The 18,170-nt window shown below is 43.7% G+C and overlaps 1 protein-coding gene across 1 annotated transcript in view; it reads right to left on the bottom strand.

The window, feature by feature from the left end:
- Positions 1-17,830, bottom strand: part of LOC116910126 (hepatitis A virus cellular receptor 1 homolog) — a 31,290-nt gene extending 13,460 nt beyond the window's left edge. The window contains exons 1-4 of the mRNA XM_032913960.1: positions 17,767-17,830; positions 8,973-9,030; positions 7,407-7,745; positions 2,476-2,643 (exon numbers count right to left, since the gene is read on the bottom strand). Of these exons, the coding sequence (XP_032769851.1) occupies positions 2,476-2,643; positions 7,407-7,745; positions 8,973-9,021 (556 nt within the window). The 5' untranslated portion in view covers positions 9,022-9,030; positions 17,767-17,830. The remainder of the gene's footprint in view (positions 1-2,475; positions 2,644-7,406; positions 7,746-8,972; positions 9,031-17,766) is intronic.
- Between the last annotated feature and the right edge of the window lie 340 nt (positions 17,831-18,170).

Below are 18,170 nucleotides of genomic sequence, written 5' to 3'. Positions count from 1 at the left end.
ATTCCAGGTCAGGATCACTCCCACTTCTTTGCAGGGAGACTGCTCACTGAGCAATGTGGAGTAGATACACCGCTCCATCTCAGAGTCCTTCTCAAGGTAGCAGTTTCACTGATGATGATTCGTGTCCTGCAGCCTGCCTCACCTTAAGGAATTCCCCTTTATCTCTCTCTTTAAAAACAACAACTCTTTACTGACTGATTGGTTGAGTGAGTGAGTGAGTGAGTGAATGAGTGAGTTATACAAGCTCTCCCATCCTCCTCCCATTCCTTTACTAAGAATACTTTCCTGTTATCTGATTCATCTTCCATTTCTCCAAGGCTTTGTAGAGAGAGTTCCAAAGGCTTCCACATGAAACTCTCCAATGCAGCCCGTGTTTCCCCTTCTCTTCCTGGATTCCCTACATGTTCCCCAACAATAGCACAGTTCACATGAAGAGCTGAGCACTTGCTCCTCTGTGAGTCCAATAAATGCTTCCTTTCTCAGAGTGACAGAGGGTCTTAGAGGAAATTGCTTGAGACCACACAGGAATTCCTAAACCTGAGCTTCCTCAGGACCCCTCAGTGGTCTTTCTGGGTGCCCAACCTCACTGCAACCTGGTGCTCACATTTGAACAACACCCTCCTGCACTGCACTCTTATCTTGTTTTACCCTAACACTCAAGCATCGAAAAGGATGTGGCTGTCCTTCTGAATTAAAAATGGGACACCACAGATGTTAGGTGGTTGCACAGCAGCCATTTAGTTCTTGGTAAGAGACATTGTGAGCTTAATTTGTTTCCCCAGCCTGGGTCACTTTTCTCTACTGTTCTTTCTCCTCACATTGCATATTCCATGAATAGAACGTAGGGCAACTAGGATGAGCACAAGAAGTGGGTGTGAAAATACCTGTCCTTTTCTTACAGTAGCCAGGGCATTTGCCTTCTCTCCGGGCTGCACAATTCAACCCACAACTGCAGTACTTTAGAAAACTAACAAGACAAAAATCAGATTACACTAACACCACTCCCAAGAGGTCCTATGAACAGATGAGTCCACACTTCTCTTCTAAATCTGCTTTCAATGAAGTCAGTAACTTATCCATGTTCTCCAAGCTCAGCCCATGAGCTCATCCTCCAAAGCACCAAAATCTTAGAACTGGAAAGTTCTGTCATCCCTAAGAGAGTCTCATAGTTCTTAGGGTGTGCATCTGTCTGGAACAAAGTGGGTTTTCTCACAAATCCTGTGCTCTAAAATCCTGGGTAAAACCTAGAGGCCTCTGCAAGCCGTCACCCAGTCCTTCAGAGCTGTGCTGCTTCAATGAATCTGCAAGCCAAGAGAGGTGAGGGAAATCAATACCTCCCACCCAGTTTCCTCTCTCAGACAGAGCTCTGGGGCTTCTTCTGCTTGTCAGAATAGAGACATAGCTCACAGGATGGATGAGTTTTAGGAAACTTTGAGATCTCAAACAATGATCATTTCACTCCTAGATGTGGAAGGTTTGACCTAACCTTGCCTTCAGGATGAACTTTCCCCCACATCCTTAAGTCACATCACTATGCATTAATATTTAATCTGAACTCTTACCTGAAGGCAATTTGAAATAAAAACTACTTAACCTCACTCAAAAGCATGAGCAGGTTAAATGATTTCCCAAAGTCTTCAATTCGATATCAGTTTTTTTTCCACTCCTACCAAAGATAGATTTTTCACTTTTCGCACCACTTGAATGAATTAAAAGATGCTTAAAGCAAAACCTTACGAGGCATCCACTGCTTCATTTTAAAGGGTGGTGTTCTGAAGCCTTTTTCTGTGAGTACGTGAAAACAGAACAAACCCTCTGAATATCTATGTCCACCCAGGAGACCTGGCCCTGGAGTTAGAACCAACTTCCGACTCAAGTAAACAGGGACAGAATCTGAGCCACATTCTAGCTTCATAACTCCCACCATCAACTTCCTGACTCTATGGGAGATCCTGTCATATACAATAGAGACAGACCACAGCTATATGAGACGGTTGTCTGAGAATGAACACTGTGATAGAGCATGGAGAGTCCTGCCCAGTGCTCAGGAAACACTGTTAACGTCACTGAACTATGGTCTCAGTGTGTGGGACAGTTTCAGAATGGACATAAAGGATCCACAGTGGCCGCAGTTCTCAGTCATTCCCTGTTCCTTCATCAGAAAGTCATGCTCGGCTGGACTAGATTCCCACCATACTCATCTGCTGCCCTAGGTCTATGGTCCGCCTACATCTGGCTTCTAGTGAATGCCCTGGGAATCAGATAAAGAGAGATGGGTGGCCTCCATCTTCCTGCTGTTACACAGCCAAGGGTGAATACAGCTTGAGCCTAGAAAAATCTCAGGCCTTGTGAAGCTGTTATTGGGCCAGTTCAAAACTCTTCACCGATTGTATGCTTATGACTTGACTCCATGTCTGTGTGTCCTACCTTCTCTTATAAGAAGGACTCTGGGTCCCGATACACATTGGATTTTACCTGGTTTGTGAGTCTGCAGGTGTTCAGGTGTTGGAGTAGAGGTGGACACTCTGGTTGATGTTGGCACATGTGTGGATCTTGTTGAAATAGTCGTGGGTCTGGTAGTTGTGGCCCTTGTGGTTGTGGGCCTTGTGGTTGTGGGTCTTGTTGGAGGACTTGTGGGAATTTCTGGATTTGAAAATCAAGGCGAAAACAAGGATCAGTCAAGCAAGAACAGAGAGAAGCTTCTGCTGTAGCACCAGTGAGAGGCTCTCTCCAGGCAAAGACTCCTCCTCTCTTGAACTTCTTATAAACTAGGCTGCGGCAGGGTGCCGCAGGGAAGACAGACTCACCAATAGGAGGCAGCTGCACTGACAACATAAAATGAGAACAGAGTCCATGTTCCCATGGAAACACTTAATGAATGACAGGTGTCAGATTCTCAGATCTCTCTAAGCATCTGAGAGACTAAGGAGGTATAGGGGCTGGGACTCTCCCCTCAGTGATGACTGACTTCACCTACAGTTTCCATGCCCAGCGTGCTCACTTCAGTCAGTCCTGAGAGGACACACAATACAGCCCTGTATCTTAACATGCAGATTCTACATAAGGCCCATCAACCTACAATAAGGGATTTACACATTTAATAGAGAGTGACATTGAATTAACTGGTTTCTTCTAATCCAAAGGCACAGTGAATATCCATTTTAAAAAATGCTTGGGATCAAGAGTTTCAGAATTAAAATCTTTCTAACAATTTGGAATATTTGCACAAAGATACTATCTTATGGGTAGGGCACAAGTATAGACTTGGATTGAAGTAGCATCCACATGCCTACACTTTACATACACAGCTTAAGGTAAGGTTGTAATCTGGGGGTAATTCTGCACAGGATAGTTTCATAGTGTCGAATTTTGCAGGTGTATTATCAAGTCCATGCTCAAAGTTTCAGATTTGGGCACTGCAGACTGGGGACTTGGATTAGGCCTGTTCAACCTGCAACTCACAAGCCAACAGCATCGGACTTGTTAGCATCCGAACAGCTACTGATGGTCTCAGTGTGCAGCGTTCCAAGATAGGGCTGAGGCAAAATTGTGGTAGAAGGAAACAGTCAGGGAAGTACTCAGGCCCCTTTGTGTCAGCAGACATGTGGTCCCTGTAAGCAATCTGCCTCTGTCTTCACTGCCCTACCTATGAACTAAAGCCTTGGGAACAAGCAACAATTGCTTTGAAACTCTTCTTTATGGGGGATCCAGTGCAATCCCTTAATCCAGTGTGTTTTTACTTTGAAATAAAGAGGGAAAAAAAGTAGTGTTTCTTTGTGTAGGGAAGTAGCAGGAGTAGATCCCTCCACTTAATTTTAATGCATGCATTTATTCCTGTATTTCTGTCTGTGTGGTGTTAGCTATGTGGCTATCAGTGGATAAGTTTTCAGAGTCTGTTCTCTCATCCCAGTGATTGAACTCAGGTCACCAAGCTTAGCAGTGGACACCTTTACCCACGGAGCCATCTCACTGGTCCTCAGGCCACTTTTCTGTAGAGGGTCCAATAGTGTTTTGGTTCAGAAACGTAAAAGTAGGTGTTCAGGACAGGCGCTGATGTCAATCAGTTTGAAAGTTACTGCTGACAACCTAGCAGGGAGCAGGCATGGGTGGGCTGCTAGACATCTATCCACACCAGTTGATGGGTCTGTTAATAACCTGGTTTGCCCCAGGGCTATAGTGGCCTTATCCATTCCAATGTATGGGTTGAGGCTTGAGCCTAATACAAACCCTCCCTGGACAGTAAAGGAATCCTGCAGGAAGATCTAGTCAGAAGATCACTGTGAGAACAAAGGCAGGAAAGAAGCGACCAGCACAGGGCCTTCTCTTCCCCTGCTCTGGGACGTTTTTATCTCCCAGGCGGATGGGAAAGTGCAAAGGAGCTGATGAGGGTCCTGGGACATCAGAAGAGGAAGTTTGGTGTTTAAACCATGGGAAAATGTAGACTTGGTTGTTAAGAAGAAACAGCTGCTGGATCACATATGGATTAATTGGGTGTTCCAACAATGACTTTGTAAGCTTGGACACATTATCAAATCTTTAAGCTTTATCAAAGCTTCAATTAATTAACTGAAATTAATAATTGTATGCTCTTAAGCATGCTTGCAAGCCTGACCACCTGACTTAAACCCTAGAACTCACATGAAGATATAAAGACATAGATAACAACTGTTCAAATTCGCCCTCTGAAAAACTCATCATGGTGTGCATACCAACCACACACACTCCATTCACATATATCCATGTGATAATATATGTTGTGGTTTGCCCTGAAGTTATCTGTATTTTGATGCTAATTCCACTGCCCCAAGGACAGCTGCCTAGTCACGTACTCAGAACTCAAGTGACTTCACCAGAACCACCTCCTCATGGAATTTGTAAAGTACAGGTGAGGGGCAGGTACAGGATAAAAGGAGGCCTGTCATTGGAGGAGAAGGAAGGATGGGCGGGAGAGAAGTTTGAAGGAGGAGGAGGAGACGAGAGAGACAGGAGGGAGAGAGGGGCAGAGAAGCCGTGGCAGGACAAGATGGCAGGTGATGTTAAGATTCTGCTCTGTGTATTTACAGGTTGTTATTAATGTTCTCAAGGGATGGATGGTACCGGGCTTTGTATGTTTAAGTGTGCAATTATATCTTATCAATTGGGTCAAAGATTATTGTGTTGTGTGTTCTTTTATGTGAGGGTTTGAGTGTAGGAAAGTGCACGGCTGGGATGTGTTTCCGCCAAGATATTTAGCAGATATCTTGGGACACCGTGGTGCAGACCTAGCAGGTAAAAGACACCAATACTTAATATATACAGTGTTAAAAATCAAATCAAACATAAAAATAAATGAATAGATGATTGAATAACAAAGTCTAGAAGCTGACTACAGAATAATGATTTAATTTAAAAAAATACAGAGAGGTTATTATTGATTTCTACTGTCAGTGTAAACCCTTAGTAAACACAGATTAGGAACAGCTTCAGAAACCAGAAATTCCTCGTGAATCCACTTTTTTAGTCAATGCAAGGAAACCAGGGTTTCTCCAACCAAAAGCAAAGTGTAACGTGAGGGTGGCACAGGCCTTTAAGCGCAGCACTCAGGAGGCAGAGGCAGGCAGATCTCTGTGTCTGTGAGGCCAGGGTGGTCTATAGAGCAACATATGGGAGAGCCAGGGCTACACAGAGAAACCCTGTCTCAAAAACAAAAACAAAAACAGAAGAAAACAAGAAAGGAAAACACACACACACTGAGAGAGAGAGAGAGAGAGAGAGAGAGAGAGAGAGAGAGAGAGAGAGAGAATACTAATGTAATTGGTCCACATTCAGGGCTTTGATGAACTTCTCACTGTTAGAACATAGGCTTGCACCTTCAGACCAGATCCCAGTCTGAAAAGATCAAGCCACACCTCTTTGCTGCTCTCTGAGACAGGTAAAAAGCTCTCTGTTGGTGTCCTAACTGCCTCTCCTGACTTAAGGACCTAACCAAGGTCTGGTTGTTCCGCACTCTATCACTTGTGCTACGGTGAACTAAATCACACAACAGAAGGCTCACTTCCATGACTAAATGATTGTAAGAGTCAGACTTTGCCTGCGTTCTGGGGATTGAGCTCAGATCCTCAGGAGGGCTGCTGGGAAGATCATTCTGAAGGCCGTTGTCTGAAGAGGATACTCTGTCTGCACTGTCATTCCAGCCATGGCAGTGCTTGCTCTCTCTCTCTCTCTCTCTCTCTCTCTCTCTCTCTCTCTCTCTCTCTCTCTCTCTCTCTCCCTAGCTCTCTCTCTCATTCTTGCTCTTAATGAAGCCCCTCTCCAGGTTTTCCAGAGAAGCCTCCCCTCCCCTCTCAGCCTCTGCATTCACCATCAAGATGTGAACTCACACAGTGGGTTGTTTCTGTCTAGTGTTCTCCCTCCCAACTCCAGGTCTCGTCCTGGCCTTGAGGCTTCCTGGCTCTAATAAAGCTCATCGGAAGGAACTGCACGTCAGGGTCCATAGGCTCAGCACTGCTGGCCACCTGCTATTACACTGAAGTATGACCAGTGGTCAGGTATTGGAGGGAAACACGGTCCCACCAGGACATTTCCATTTCTCAAACAATAGTTCTTGCGATATGATGTGAGAGACCTAAAGCCTAAGGCAGGGCAGGGATGAGAGCAGAACTTCCCACCTCTACCTGTGGCCTGTGCTCAGAAGGTCAGCTGACCATGGCCGAAGGCAGCTCATCTGCGAAGCTGCACCTTGTATTGTCTGCTTTTCAAGGTAGAGCTGTGACAGGTGTAGTGCTGAGAACAGGTGTTTTAATGTCCTAGGGTGTCATTACAGAAGAGGCAGTTCTTAGAGCCAAATATATTCAGTTTAAATAGACTTCCCGGGCTGGAGAGATGGCTCAGCAGTTAAGAGCACTGACTGCTCTTCCAGAGGTCCTGAGTTCAATTCCCAGCAACCACATGGTGGCTCACAACCATCTGTAATGAGATCTGATACCCTCTTCTGGTGTGTCTGAAGACAGCGACAGTGTGCTCACATACATTCATTAAATAAATAAATCTTTAAAAAAAAAAACTTCCCAACTGTGTTCAGGATGCACAGTGAATGCAGTTTCATGAACAGGCAAGATGGTCCCAAGTACAGTTAGGACAAGGATGGTGGTCTTGAATTAAGATTGATATTAGGACCTCAACCAAGCACTGAAGGTGTTCTGCTACCCCAAAGAAAATATTTAAGGCTGGGTTTGGTGACACATGCCTGTATTCTCAGGTCATGAGATACATGAGATTATGACTTTTAAGAAATCAAGAGCAAGTGTTTAACCAACAATGTTTATAAGAACTTTCGGTTTCCTTATTATGGAAAAAGATCAAATTATTAGCAAACAAAAGACCCTATTCACTTGCAAAAAATAAACAAAGGAAACATAGAAGCTTACCTGGTTTAACTTCCAATTGAAAGGTCATTTTCAGATCGTTGAACCATCCAGGAATCTCCACTCGGCAACAATACAGACCACTATCACGCTCAACAGAGTTCTCTATTGTCAAGGATACGTCTCCTTCTGAAATACGCCCCTTTATGTTGTATCGACCGCTGCTCCGATAGGTGACGCGGTATCCATTGGTCCAAATAAGTATATTTTGACAACTAGAATATGGGCATTGCCCCCGGCCCCAACATGTCGTTGTGATTCCTCTATGTGTTGAGTAAGTACATGGAATTGTGACAGGGTGACCCACCACCCCCTTCACTACTTCATAAGAATCTACAGAGCCTGTGATTTTTAAAAAGGGAGAAGAAAAGAAATGGTGAATTAGTATTCAATATTTTCCTACAATTTTGTTTTATTTCTTTAAGAAAAATTAAAGGGGGTGGGAATTAAACTTGTATTATGAAAGAGACACAAGTACTGAACAGCTCTAGCCTTTCTTTACTGTTGGTGTTTTGTCTGAGGACAGCCTGGACTAACAAAGACTTTGCTTCAAAGACAATTATATTATTCCTTCTTTCTCCTCTTCCATAGAAGTCCTTAAATTAGAAGATTTTTTTATATTACATAACTGAAAGTAGATTAAATAAACACATAGATATAAAGAAGTGGAATGAAGGCTGACGTTGACCAGCCATCACTCATGGAATGTACTGCTTCCAATTATTTTTATTAATCTTTGACTGTCACATGCATGTATGTACACTCAACTATTGATTGGTGTTGATCATAGGTGCTGCAGTAGAGAAATAAGCTCGCCGAGATGCTAAGCCTTCATTGTCCAGAGGAGCAGAAGGTTCAGACTGACCCCCAACTAGCTCACTCCAGTTACTTTATTCAAACATTATACAAGGTCAATTGGAGCTGAAAAATATTCCAACTACCAATATTATCTTGCCTTTGCTTCCAGTAACAGCAGACATCTCATACGAATATATGTCCTTTTTGAGCATGGCTAGCCATAATCAGAAGTAAAGACACCAGGTTTGCTAGGAGTGTCTTAGCAACAAGGTTAGTGCAGCTGTGTGTTCTCACATAGAAGCAAGTATAGCTTCCCTGGACAGACAACATTTCTACAAGATCCCAAACAGTCTCAAAACAAATTTTCAACATCTAATGATTGATCCAAACACAGCGAAGGCTTTGCTGAAACATTAAACTCAAAGCGAAACACAAAGGATTTACTACACTTCACTTAAACAGACATAAAGGCCTTATTATACATATCATTACACTTACCCACTACACATGCCCATCCATCACATGCAGGCATGTGTACTCATGTTTGCTTCTCCATCACATGCATGCACCCCTTGCCTCACATTTTCTTGTGGATCATGTTTGTTTAGCCATCAGTTTTGAAATTCGTTCATGCTAATGGATTTCTGTGGACCTACAATTTAACCTGGTTCTCTGCTCACTACATAACCCATGATCAAACAAGCCCAAGGCTTGCCATCTCTTCTGCCACCTCCAGCCTTCCCAGCATCCCCAGCCCATCTACTCATTTACCTGGGAGAAGCAGCAGGAGGCCTGAAATGAAGACTTGAAGCTGAACCATGGTGTTGACCTGAAGGACAGTGACAAGGCACTCTGGTTAGCCGTGGCACTCAGCACACTATGGCACTCTGGTTAGCCGTGGCACTCAGCACACTATGTCTGATCAGGTCTTCATCCTGACTGCATGAATCCCACAGGACTCTGTTAGGGCACCCTGTTCCCCCAAATACACTCTTCTATCTGGGTCCTTGCTCAAAGAGCCATCCACATGACTTCTGGCCATGACCCAAATAAGGCAGCAAACAGAGAAAACTGAGGGCAGCCATTAGAGAGTATGTTCTCGGTAGAATCTAAGCCAAGGCCAGCCTTCTAATGGTAAAGATGCACTTGTCCTCAAGATGGACATGGTACTGTTCTGCTCAGAGCCGTACTGGTTGGTCCCTAAACTTTAACTACCTTAAACACAATAAGATGGACTGAGCTAGAATTCAGCCACACACGGTGACAGAGACCACATCTTCCTGAGAAATGTCTAGAGACACCTACAAAAGCACTGGGTACAGATCCAAACCTTATGTCCGTAGAGCTCTCTACACCTAGATTTCCTCCTGGGTAAAGTAGCACTAATGTTTGCTCAGCTTCCTGGAGAATCTGCTGTGAAGGAGAACTTGATCTATTTACTCACAGGCACAAATACTCAAGGACTCCCTAGGGCAGCTGCTTTTAAGCCTATTTATGGAAGATGTTACCTGTCTTCAGATTCCAAGTTCTAGATTTCACGTTTTGCTTCTTAATTGTTAAACCATAAAAACATGAGTAAGCCTGCCTAGTACATCATTAACTCCATTTCTGGTCAGAAGATTCTCTAACTTCCTGTCAGAGAGGAAAGAAGGCTGTTACCAGTCTTTTTTTTTTTTAAGATTTATTTATTTATTTTATGTATATGAGTACACTGTAGCTGTCTTCAGACACACCAGAAGAGGGTATCAGATATCATTACAGATGGTTGTGAGCCACCATGTGGTTGCTGGGATTTGAACTCAGGACCTCTGGAAGAGCAGTCAGTGCTCTTAATCACTGAGCCATCTCTCCAGCCCCCGGCTGTTACCAGTCTTAAAGAGGCTAACAGCTTTCCTGAAGCGACCATAAGCTAAGCATTCAGACCTGGGGTCCCGCACTAGTCACAGTAAGATCAGAAAACCAATGTTGCAAACTAGTAGCCAAACACTGGCAATTTTGATGGACATTAGACAATTTCAGAATGCATAAAACCCATGAGACATACTTTACTTTTACATATAAAAGTAGTGGTCAAAAATGGTACCAACCATTCTGTCCTTTTAGAGTTCTACTGAGATACAGTCAAGTACATGGGCATTCACTGTCTCACAAAGCGTGCTACCATCTTGACACAAGGTCACTTTCATTGATCCATTTCACAGGGTGTCCTATGGCCTATTGTCTCATACAATGAAGGGAACAGACAGTAAAGATTAATGGCTTTTTACGTTCTCAAAGGTATAACTTTCTATGTTCCCAAACCATATTCTAGAATTCAACTGAGTAACAAGGTGAGATCTACAATGGAGTAAGCACATTATTGGTTGCTAGAAATCCCTTTTTTTTGGGGGGGGTCTTCACATGTTTGAGAAGAACACAGAGTCCATCCACAAACATCAGAGCTTGAGTTGTGGTTCCCTGTTGAAGCCACACCCATGAGACCCTGCATGGAGACTATGGGAGGATAGAACTCTCAAGAGGCTTAACAAGCATTATTAATTCTTGCCTCTCCCCTCAGTAGCCATTTGTTACCAACCACTGCACCTCCACCTAACAATGTCCTTGTGACAATCAGGACAGCTTCTGACATGCACAGTTACATTTGCACACAGCTAGCTTCCACCAACCCTGAACCTAAGATGTTTAGAAGACCTGAAATCTACAGAAGAGATTTCGGGTAGAGGGGTGGTGGTACATGCCTTTAATACCAGCCCTATGGAGGCAGAGGCAGGCAGATCTCTGTGTGGTCCAGCATGGTCCACAGAGTGAGTTATAGGACAGCCAGAGTTACAGAGGGGAATTCTGTCTCAAAAAAAGTAAACAGAGAAAGAGGGGTTGGGGAGAGATTTTCTGTGTTGTGCTATGCCACATCTGCCTGATTTTTCTATCAGGATACTTGGAAATGCATTGATTTATGGCTTTCTCTTTTTCCATCACTATAATATTCCACATAACCTCTCCCACAGTGGAACCCAGTATTCATTCCTGATAAACTAGCCTACATCATGTTAGTGAGCCCGGTCACTCCAAGTTGGGTCAAAATAACCCTTTATTTCCTTTGGTATAAGAGCTATGTAAATAGTTTTGTTTCAGGCAGTGCATGAACATGCCAGGGCACACGTGTGGTCAGAGGACAGCTAAGCGGTCAAAACATTTTCATTCTAGTTGTACTACAGCCTAAGACTAGGCAGACATCAATGTCAAGAAGGAGGATTTTTGAACAAATTTTTACTTCAGTGCAGTTATTACTAATGAACTGAGAATGGAGAGTATGAGTCAGCGTAACAGGATGTAAAATACTCATAATTGGGCAAGCAGCTTACACGGATGGGTAAGTGGACAGCTAACAAATAAATGCATAAACAATGAGACAAATGGTAAATGTATAATCAGGCCAGGGTGTGTCCCACTGACAACCTTAGCTCAGAGCTCTCTCAAGGAGCAGGGAGCCCAATTCCTTACCCTGAGGTTTTGCAAAGCCCCTGTTATCTGGCCCCTGCCTAGGGCTCAGGTCTGCTGTCCTGACCACCTGTCCCAAGGCCATGTGGACTTTCTTCCCAATTCATCACCTCAGGTCTTTCTAGGTGGAGTTCTGTCTTGTCCCTTCCTCCTTCCTTAACCCACAGCTTTCACCTTTCCTCCTTTCCTACTGATCCCTGCTTAAATGTCCGGGACATTCTCTCTGGACCACCTGCAGTCTAAAGCAGTCTCCAGCTCCTCTTCCTGATCTCAGTTCCTCATGGTTATCATCTGCTCTTTGACTCTATAAATGTCCATTAGGGTGGAATGGTCTCCACCATATTCCCTCCTCCTTAGTAGCATTAAGTAGAAATTTGCTTCTTCATGCTGTTTTTCTTCTTTTAGCAGAACATGAATTTAGTAAGAAAACTGAAAAAGAGGTCCCAAGAGTAGAGGGGCCCCACTAAGGAATACTGGAATACTCAAGAATCCCTTTTTGTTTTGATTTTGAGACAGGGTTTCCTGTGTGTATGTGTGTGTGTGTGTGTGTGTGTGTGTGTGTGTGTGTGTGTGTCTGTGTACATGAATATGGGTTTATTTTCATGCACTTGAAAGTGCATATATATGCATGTACATGTACATATATATGTGCATATGTACATATATGTGCGTGTATATACACACACACACACACATATACATATACATATGTCTTCCCAGGAACTCACTAAATTTTATAGTTAATACCCATGGCAATATTCATGCCCCAAATCCAGAATGCTAAGATTACAGGTGTGTGCCACCATGTATATGCTGTTTGAAATATTGTAGCTACTAGTGACTGAATTAGAAGTTAAAATGTGACTAGTACAAGTGAGTAAAAATAAATTTTTTGACACAGGCAGCCCTGGCTGTCCTGGGACTCACTATGTTTATAAGTCTTGCCTCAAACTCACAGAGATCCATTGTCTCTGACTCCCAACTTTGAGTAAATGTTATTTTATCTTTCCACCTAATTTGATCTTAATTATTAAGCTATTTCAGATGAAGACAATGTTGGATGGCACCCAACTATAAGTTACATATCCCTTTGGTGCAATTTAAGTGTGGATAGAAGGGACAGATAAATGGAAATTTGAGGGTATTAGGAGAGATGACTCCTTCATTCAGGGTTAGGAATATAAGAGAACAGGAGGAAATCTCTTAAAAGTTGACATGTGAAAATTAGGAATGATGGCCCCTATCTGTGTGCACAGTACTCATAAGGCTGAGGCAGGAGGATTTCTATGAGCTTAAGGGAAGCCTAGACTACATATTAAGTACCAAGCTAGCCAGTGCTACAGACTAACACCCCAATCAACAAAGGGGTAAGATGTAAGTCAGGCCTGGTGGCAAACTTCTGTAATTTTAGCATACGTGAGGTTGAGGCAATATAATTGACAGTTTTGAGCTAGCCAAGCTATAAAACAGGAAACATTACAGAAGCAAAATCAAAGCAAGTGACAGGACAGACTAAGAGCTGAAGGAGAGCAGGTGGAGGGCAGATGGCATCATCAGTAAGGATGTGAAGAAGATGGGAGCTGAGGAGCAGAGGCATCAAATAACCAAATCCTCAGGGTTGAATTCCCACACTAGGCCATGGGCTCCCACAAGACCAGATACTGAGCCCTAACATTTGCAGAGGACAGGGTACAGAGGGATGTCTTATAGTTTTATTTGTTACCATTGTACTACACTGCCCCCTCCTGGCTGTGTATGAATGTGGGCGTGCCAAGGACTCATAAGACGGGGAGAAAACCCCTCTCTGGTGTTGTTTCTCTCCTTCCCCTTTAGGAGGATCCCACCTCAAACTCAGCTGTCAGGCTGGCCAGACCCTTTGCTCCCTGAGCCTTCTCCCTTGGGTGATGGAATTCTTTGTTAACTTGAGCTTTGCTGTTGTCAGATTCACTGCATTTAGGGTCAACTCTGACATCCCATGAAGGTTACTCACCACCTACAGGGGAGCACTGCCAGATGACAGGACTCAGTGAGGATTGATTAGTTACTCAGGCCTGAGCTGTGCATGAGGCAAGAGGCTATCAGCAGAGGAGAGAAGAGACTCTCCCACCACAGGGTTTGGAGGAGATTTTTGTCAGTTTTTTGTTTGTTTGTTTGTTTGTTTGTTTGTTTTTGTCTTTTTGGTTTGTTTGTTTGTTTGTTTGTTTGTTTGTTGTCATGTAGAGTGGGAGATATCTTTGGAACCTCCTGAAGAAGGACAGTCTAGGTTAAAGATACAGATTGAGAAGAACTAACTTAGAAATGCTCTTTGAGGGCTGGAGAGATTGCTCAGTGGTTAAGAGCATTGACTGCTCTTCCAGAGGTCCTGAGTTCAAATCCCAACAACCACATGGTAAAAGGCAGAAGCCTGAATTACATACCCTGGGAGAAATGGTGCTGAAGGGAATGGCCTTACTGAGGCTTTTTTTTTTTTTTTTTTTTTTTTTTTTTTTTTTTTTATGAAAGACACTGTGGCCTCCTGGGGATGGCCTTTAATGAAAAAGCAATAGAGAAGTGGTGCCCCCCTCAGCCAGAAGATGCGCAAGGAGGCAAGAGGAACATAAAGACAAAGGGGATCCTGAAAAGTCAGGGCAGACAAATTCACAGGCACGGGCCATATTCCCAAGCCAAAGTTGCAAAAATCAGGGCTAATAAACACAGGGCAATGAGTGGATGGAAGAAGAAACCAAGGCAATGACTGGAAACCCAGAAGGCTTTTTTTTTTTTTCCCCCGGAGCTGCGGACCAAACCCAGGGCTTTGTGCTTGCTGGGCAAGCGCTCTACCACTGAGCCAAATCCCCAACCCCACCCAGAAGGCTTTTAAGGTGCTATGAATTTATGCTCTCTAAGCAGCTGCTGTCTACAAAGCTGGACATGGGCTAGAGCTCTCTAAGGTTGTTTGACCTTGACTGAGTAGGAGAACTTGCTGATGGTGGAGGGATACAATACAGACCAGCAGAGACAAAGCTATCTCAGGGTATCTTAGATCTTTGAATAGCCATGAGCTACTGAGATCAGCTTCTAACAATCTCTTAACTCTTAGATAAACCTTAAAATGTAGCCTGGGTTGGCTTCAGCTAGCTTCATCTGCCCTGAGGCTAAGAAGGCAATAATTCAACATCTCATGACCAGAAAGCCCTTTGCTTTGCTGTAGCTTCTACCTCATGGACTACCAGTGTGGTTGGTTGGTTGGTTAGTTGGTCGGGTGGTTGGGTGGTTAGTTGGTTGGTTAGTTGGTTAGTTGGCTGACTTATTCATTTATTTAGTTATTTTTGTTGCGTCTCACTGTAGCCCAGGCTGATATGGGACTCTTTCTGTCTCAGGTTGGTCTCTCACAAATAGAAATCCTCCTGCCTCAGAATGCTGGGATCACAGGCATGAACCAACACACCCAGTCCTACCCCTGTGCTTTGTACACACACTGGTCTTTGACTTTCATTTCTGGGACTGCCAAAGTTCATGTTTGGCCTGAAAGTACAGTCCTGTAATGCCAGCTCCTCAGGAGGCTGAGGCTGAAGGATCAGGAACTTAAGGCCTGGTTAAGTAACCTGAGCAACTTCTTAAGACCCTGTCTCTAAGAGAGACCCCATCTTCTGTAAGCACAAAAATGAGTAAAAATGAATAGATAAATAGACAAAGAAATTATTAAACAAAAGAGCCAAGTATGGTGGACCATGCATTTACTCCAGAACCAAGAAGCCAAGTCCTGCAGATCTCTGTAAGTTCCAGGCCAGCTTGGTCTGCATAGCAACTTCCATCCCAGCCAGAGGTACACAGGAAGAACATGTCTCAAAAAAGTAAATGAAATAAATACGATTGTAAATGAAACAGAACTTCATGTCATTTTTCCCCTCATTGAGGAATGTCAGTCAGGGAGACTGATGTCCTAAAGCCATGGGAACTCAAATTTGTATCACAATAAACTATTTTATTACCATCTTAAAGATAAGTCCAAAGTTTTTATATAGCCAGAGTTTGATAGCACACACACAAGGATAGAGATAGAGACAGACATATACAAGGAAAGAGAAGACAGGTTCCGTAGCATGGTAAAGGGTCTTTAAAAAAAATTAATTCAAACTCTCAAGGAGCAAGTCTAGCCTCTAATTGACCCTATAGCAAAGTTAGGCTTGAACCAGTCCTACTGCGTCCCTCTCCCAGGGGCTGGAATCACATGCCAGGGTTAGGATCAGGGGCTGGAATCATGTGCCAGGGTTAGGATGATAAGTGTTTGTCAATATGCTGGGATCCTGGTATTTTAATGGTAAAATGAGCAGTACAAAAGCTAAGCGTACAGCTTAGGTGGTAGACAGCATACCAAGAAGCCAGACAACCGAGTTCGAGCTTCCTCATCAGATAAACTGTGTCTGGAAGTGTACGCCTGAAATCACAGCAACCGGGAAAGGGAGGATCAGAAGTTCAAGCTCATCCTCCGCAAGGCTTCTGTTCTGAGGAATGAGAGGACACACGAGAGGCCCAGTCTCAAACACAGTGATGGTAAGAGCCAGTCACAGCAGTCTCTACTCGTAATCCCAGAGCTCAGTGGAAGGCTGCAATGAGGTCCAGGCCAGTGAGATTTCACAAATGTGTTGTAAAAATCCAATGAGAGTTCATTGTGATGCATTTCCTGCACTGTCTGACTCGTGGCTTATTTTAAAAATGTCACAGTTTAGGTCGGGGGAGAGACTTGGGGGTCGGTTCTCTGGGGTGTGAAAGCATGCCCAAAGAGTATGACAGTAAAGGGAAGTACCGATCAGACAGGCAAATGACCAAAGAGGCCATCTGCGGGAGGACGGCATCAATTCTGCTTGACATAAATACACACGTTTAAAAATATCTTCTCAAGCTTTCCTCTAAATATCTCCCTCAACACAGAAAGAATTCACTGGTGACCCCATCGCTAAAAAAATAAACTCCAAACTCTAAAAGCTGTCCCCTTCCCCAGGCTGGCCACACCCTCCCCCTCGCCTACCTGCCAACTAAAGTAAAACTTCTCTACTTCTGGCCTTCCCAAGTTCACAAACCTGACACAAAACCTCAAATCCCAGCAGCCAATGTGAAGCTCCCAATTCACACTCCAAACAAACATTCCTTACCATTATTTTAACTTTGCAAAAACACAAGTCAATGAACAATGCTGCAAATGTATCTATGCCCTCAACTTCCTGATCCCATTATCATATTAGACAAATTTGCATATTACCTACAGATTCGGGTCTAACTATATAGGGCTTAGTCTAAAATTACCAGACTATTGTCTACAGTGCTATTCTTTTCTTTTCTTTTCCCCATTGGATATTTTTTATTTACATTTTAAGTGTTATTTCCCTTTCCCCCTAACCTATCTCCCTCCCTCTTCTTCTAGAAAGGTGTTCCCCCTCCTCAACCACCTACCCCTTCCCACCTCCTCACCCTGACATTCCCCTACACTGGGGGGTCCAGCCTTGGCAGGACCAAGGGCTTCTCCTCCCATTGGTACCCAACAAGGCCATTCTTGCCTACATATGCAGCTGGAGCCGTGGGTCTGTCCAAGTGTACTATGGGTGGTAGTTTAGTCCCTGAGAGCTCTCTTGGTTGGTATTGTTGTTCTTAAGGGGTTGCAAGCCCCTTCAAGCTCCTTCAATCCTTTCTCTAACTACTCCAATGAGGACACTGCTCTCAGTTCAATGGTCGGCTGCGAGCATTCGCCTCTATATTTGTGACCCTCTGGTATACTCTGGTTTCTCTTCAGATCATATAAATCTTTTGCATTTTACAATGTTATTCTTATATCTCATGTTAACTTCATTTAAGAAGACTTTAATAATTCATCCATTAAAGTCCATTATTCCATATAAATGTGGACCACCTTCCAAGAATCCAAAGAACTATTGGATATTGAGTTGCCATAATGTCTAGAGACCCATTGTTGTCCTAATGCCCCACATAGAATCCCACATCATCCCAAATACAAAGCCACATGGTACAGAACCTCCAAGGAGCACTATCCTCATTGCCTCTCCAGCAGGAGCCTGCAGAAGACTGTACTTACCAGTTAGGAGAGAGCACTGCTTCTTGGTAGTCTCTCCTAATCCTCTGCTGCTGCTGGACTCTTCCAGCGCTGCTGATGGATAAAGAGGAGTCTGTCCCAGAATTCCATCCTTATCTCCTGGCCACACCTTCAAGCGTTTTGTTTGAAAATCAAGTCTCTCTAGTTCTACAATCCTTTTGCCAGATAGTATCTGTTCAACTTAGAGAGCTTATAACAAAAATACTTAAATGAGCACTCAGGAAAGCAGAGGCAGCTGGATCTTCTGACTTCAAGGTCATCTCAGTCTATATAGTGACACCTTGTCCCCACAACAAACAAACAAAAGATAACTTTCTGCTGGGCAATCTCTAAAGCTTCAACAAAGGCCTTCACTTGAGTTCAGACTCCAGGTCTGGAGACCATGC

The sequence above is a fragment of the Rattus rattus genome, chromosome 9 (genome assembly GCF_011064425.1).
Source record: "Rattus rattus isolate New Zealand chromosome 9, Rrattus_CSIRO_v1, whole genome shotgun sequence".
NCBI classification, from domain to species: Eukaryota; Metazoa; Chordata; class Mammalia; order Rodentia; family Muridae; genus Rattus; species Rattus rattus.
The sequence above is the reverse complement of the archived record's forward strand: the minus strand, read 5'-3'. Positions and strand labels throughout refer to the sequence as shown.